The sequence below is a fragment of the Antrostomus carolinensis genome, unplaced genomic scaffold, assembly GCF_000700745.2.
Source record: "Antrostomus carolinensis isolate BGI_N321 unplaced genomic scaffold, ASM70074v2 scaffold2045, whole genome shotgun sequence".
NCBI lineage: Eukaryota > Metazoa > Chordata > Aves > Caprimulgiformes > Caprimulgidae > Antrostomus > Antrostomus carolinensis.
This window is the reverse complement of record NW_010314015.1, coordinates 25,509-29,242: the sequence shown is the minus strand read 5'-3', so window position 1 is coordinate 29,242 and position 3,734 is coordinate 25,509. Positions and strand designations below refer to the sequence as shown.

At 49.5% G+C, this 3,734-nt stretch overlaps 1 protein-coding gene across 1 annotated transcript in view; it reads left to right on the top strand.

Annotated features, from left to right (window-relative positions):
- Nucleotides 1-590: 590 nt before the first annotated feature.
- Nucleotides 591-3,734, top strand: part of ADGRD2 (adhesion G protein-coupled receptor D2) — a 23,133-nt gene continuing 19,989 nt past the window's right edge. Inside the window, exons 1-5 of the mRNA XM_010167468.2 lie at nt 591-638; nt 726-789; nt 1,458-1,688; nt 2,428-3,081; nt 3,727-3,734. The exon at nt 3,727-3,734 is cut by the window's right edge and continues 91 nt beyond it. Coding sequence (XP_010165770.2) covers nt 591-638; nt 726-789; nt 1,458-1,688; nt 2,428-3,081; nt 3,727-3,734 — 1,005 coding nt within the window. The remainder of the gene's footprint in view (nt 639-725; nt 790-1,457; nt 1,689-2,427; nt 3,082-3,726) is intronic.

Here is a 3,734-nt window from a genome sequence, read left to right as displayed (position 1 = left end):
GGCTGTGTGGTTGATGCTGGGTTGTGTGATTGATGCTGGGCTGTGTGGTTGATACTGGGCTGTGTGGTTGATACTGGGCTGTGTGATTGATACTGGGCTGCCTGGTGCTGAGCTGTGTATCCAGGCAGCCTTCGAGGAGGCTGGATTTACTGGTCTGCAGGATCTGTTCTGGTGCTCTGTTCCTGTGGGCTTTACAAGCAATGAGAAGAGCTGCCAGCGATTTGCCAGTTTAACAATGCAGCGATGGCTTTTTTATGTCATTAATGCCGATAAAAGACTCTGCCAACTTGCTCGTCTATTCATATCACTCATCTGTACATTTTTTATGATGAATTATTCTGTATCCTGGAAACAAATGTTAAACTGAGACCTTGAGTTCTTTAAGAAGAACCGAGTATTATTTTGATAGGACACTACCCAGGGCAGATATTTCAGAGAGAATCGTTTGCTCATTTTTTATTCAAGACTTTCTGAGGAAATCAGCTTTGCCTCAGAGCCAGCTCTCTGCAGAATGCTTCTGGCTCTGTAAGGCATCCCCAGTAATATTTTGTTTATTCTAGCAAAAGGTGAAAGCTTTCCAACTGGTCAGCATGTTTAGGAGAAACTTGAGACCTGCTTCTTCGTTCTTCAGCTTTCTGGTGAGTTTTATGGTAATTTTTAGAATTTGCTTATCTGAGATAATATGAATGCTTGGTGTGAATGTTACAAAACATCCTCTCTAACAGGTCGGTAGTCTATCCAGGAGTCTCTTTGCCTTTGCAGCCCTTGCCAAGAATCAGACTTCTAAAGGTTAGTGTTTTTATCAGCACTTGTGTGTTTTTACAAGCAATATTCAGCACAGAGAAACAACGCATAAAAAAGGTATCCAGTGGCAGAAATGAAGGTAAAGAAACTTTTTCCAATACCCTATTTTGTGCCTGAAATTGGATTTACATGTGAAATCACTGTCCAAAATCAGGTGGGTAGTGCTCAGCTGCTAGTCTTTCTGCTGCTGTAGCTGCCAACGGAACAGATTATTTTGTGCTTGCAAATTGCATCTGCAAATGCAGAGGCTGGTAGGAAATGGGGATAAAGTGAGAAAATTTGCTTGTATACATCTGCTTTGGACAAGCTGCCTGGAGAGCAGTCCCTGGCCGTACCACAGTGAGCTTTTTGCTTTGGACTGAGCTCGGCGTGGTTTTGGGGGTCGCAGAGAATTGTGCCCAGCTCCAGCCCTGGGCCAGTGTTCAGCAGACTCACAGATGTCCCTCGGTTTAGGGCCAATATAGTCCCAGGCTTTTCTGTGACTCTGTGCCCACTGAATTGGGCTGAACTGGGAAATGAGGTCCTGCCTGCAGCTCCTCTGGGGATGCTTGGGGATGCTGCTTGGGGATGCTGCAGGAGGCTGCAGAGTATGTGGCACAAAAGTTGGCTGGAGAGGCTTTCTGTTCCTCCACATCGTGTGTGTCTTTCTCCAGGGTTTGCTCCTGTCACGATTGAGACCTCAAGATACGTGTATGAATATGTGGCCACTGGTTTGGACTGGTGGCATGCAGACAGATACTGTGAACAACACTTTGCTCAGTTGCTTTTTGAACCCCAAGACAGTGAGCAAGCTTCCTTCAGCAAGCTGCTGCAGTCCCACCACACCGGAGGTTCTGTCTGGCTAAATGAGAGGGATGGTCTCCTGCACAAACCCAAATGGAGACGTGAGTATAAGTCAGCTCAGACTATTTGGAGACATGTTCACTGCTGGATCTTTTTCATTGGGAAAAAATAATCTGACTGGTAAAGTTGCCACTCATTTTTTATTGTCACTGTGGTAACATCTGGGACCTCCAGTCACAAGCTGGGACTGGCAGCATGAACAACAGTGATCTCCAGCGCATCAGCCGCCTGGTCACTGTCGATTTTTTAATGCATTACACCAGAAGGGGGTTGGAAAGGGGCTCCTCTGCTCTGTCCCCCTGTGCCATGTCCCCGTAAAGCCAGTCTGGCTTTCCTCAGCCTCACCATTTGTGACCTGCAGAACCATGAGGCAGAGAGAGGACCAGGAGAAGGAGCGTTCCCCAGCAGCAAGGCACCGCATGGCAGGTCCCTCTAAAGTGTTATTTGACTATCCTCTTGGTGGCTGTAGCACAGCATGCTTGGGAACATGCCGTTCCTTCCAGAGTCATTGTTTGCAATCCTATTTGCTAGAAACCTAAGTTTCTGTAGATGACACTTGCTGAAATGATGCGATCTCAGCTCGCTTGCCTTCCTCATCCCCTCCAGGCAGAGGAGAGCAGAAACCTTGCTGCATGCTTACAGGATGTCCTTGCCTGCAGGGTCCAGAAGTTCTTAGCTTGAGTAGGAGGCAAATGAAAAGGATGGCTCCATCCCAAGGGAAGATGAACAGGCTTTGCCCCATGCTTCTTCCTTTACGCTGGCTGAAATTTCTCCTTCTAGGAGACCACATCGTACCGGTCCTGGTATTTGGAGAGAAAACAGACAGGAAATACGTGAAGGTGCTCTCTGACTTCCCAGAGCTGCCTGCTGTCACAGCCTGTGCCCACCTCCAGTGGGACACCAGCACCCAGGAGATTGCTACCATCTTCTCCTACGCTGTGCCGACTTTTATTGATGAGTTCCAGCTCCGTGGCTTTGTCGACGAGGAAGGTTTTGTTCGATTTGCTCTCATAGTTCATGGGCACTATTCCCCATACCTGCCCATGTTCCGTGCTGACAACCAGTGGCATCACTTCTGTGTGACCTGGCAGCGGGAGAACGGGACCTGGGCCATGTATGCGGATGGTAAAAGGAGAGCCTCTGCCAGGGGTTTGTATACTGTGGGGCCATCTGCCCCCCAGGCCATCGGTGGCCAGGGGACTTTCATAATTGGGCAGGATCAAGATTCCCTGGGGGGCACCTTCAAGGAGAATGAGTCCTTCAGTGGGAACATCACCGACTTGCACATCTGGCAGAAAGTCCTCAGCGCGGAGCAGGTTGAGAAAGTTCGCTCGTGCTGGGTGGTAGAGCAGGACCTTGTGTTTGGGTGGAACTCAAACGCTCTGGAGGTTGAAAGCACCGTTCTGGAGGTGACTGCACAGTTTCTTTGCCCAGGTAAGTCTCATTCCCCTCACTGCCTCTGCTCCCTCCTGCAGTCAGGGGGTCAGCATGCAGGAACAGTCTGAGAAGCAAGTCCCATCCTTAGAGCCTTTGGTGCAGTTTGTGGAACGATGCTTCTCCTTGGGGAAGCAGAGCACAAGCAGGTTCAGAGCTGGGCTGGGCAGTTTCCAAATCATAGTTAAACGTATTTAAACCCGTTGGTCACTGAGGACCCCTGCAACGACCTTAACAAAGACAGCTCTCCAGATGTCCTGGGCCAGTTACAGGTTTTCTCCTCGACTGAGAGAAATGGCTTACTCCTCAGTGATGCTGTTACTGGGGTTTGCACACCAATGCTTCGATGCTCTACTGGGAGGAGGGATCTGTCTGCCAGCCAGTCTGGTGTGACATTGCTGATAAATCACAACCTCAGAACCTGGCACTGCCATCTCCTCTGAGTTCCTTCTGGAGGGTGTTTACCAGGCTCATGGTTTCTGAGCCCAGTCCCTGCTCTGGCTCAGCCGTGGGGCTGCTTTAAGGAACAGTTTACTGCTTTTGTCTTCAGCAGGGTTTGTGGGTTGCTTGCAGGAACATGATGCCTGCTTGGGGATGGCATGTCTCTGCAGAACATGGACCTTCTCTTTGTGTGTGTTTCCACAGGGCCGGTC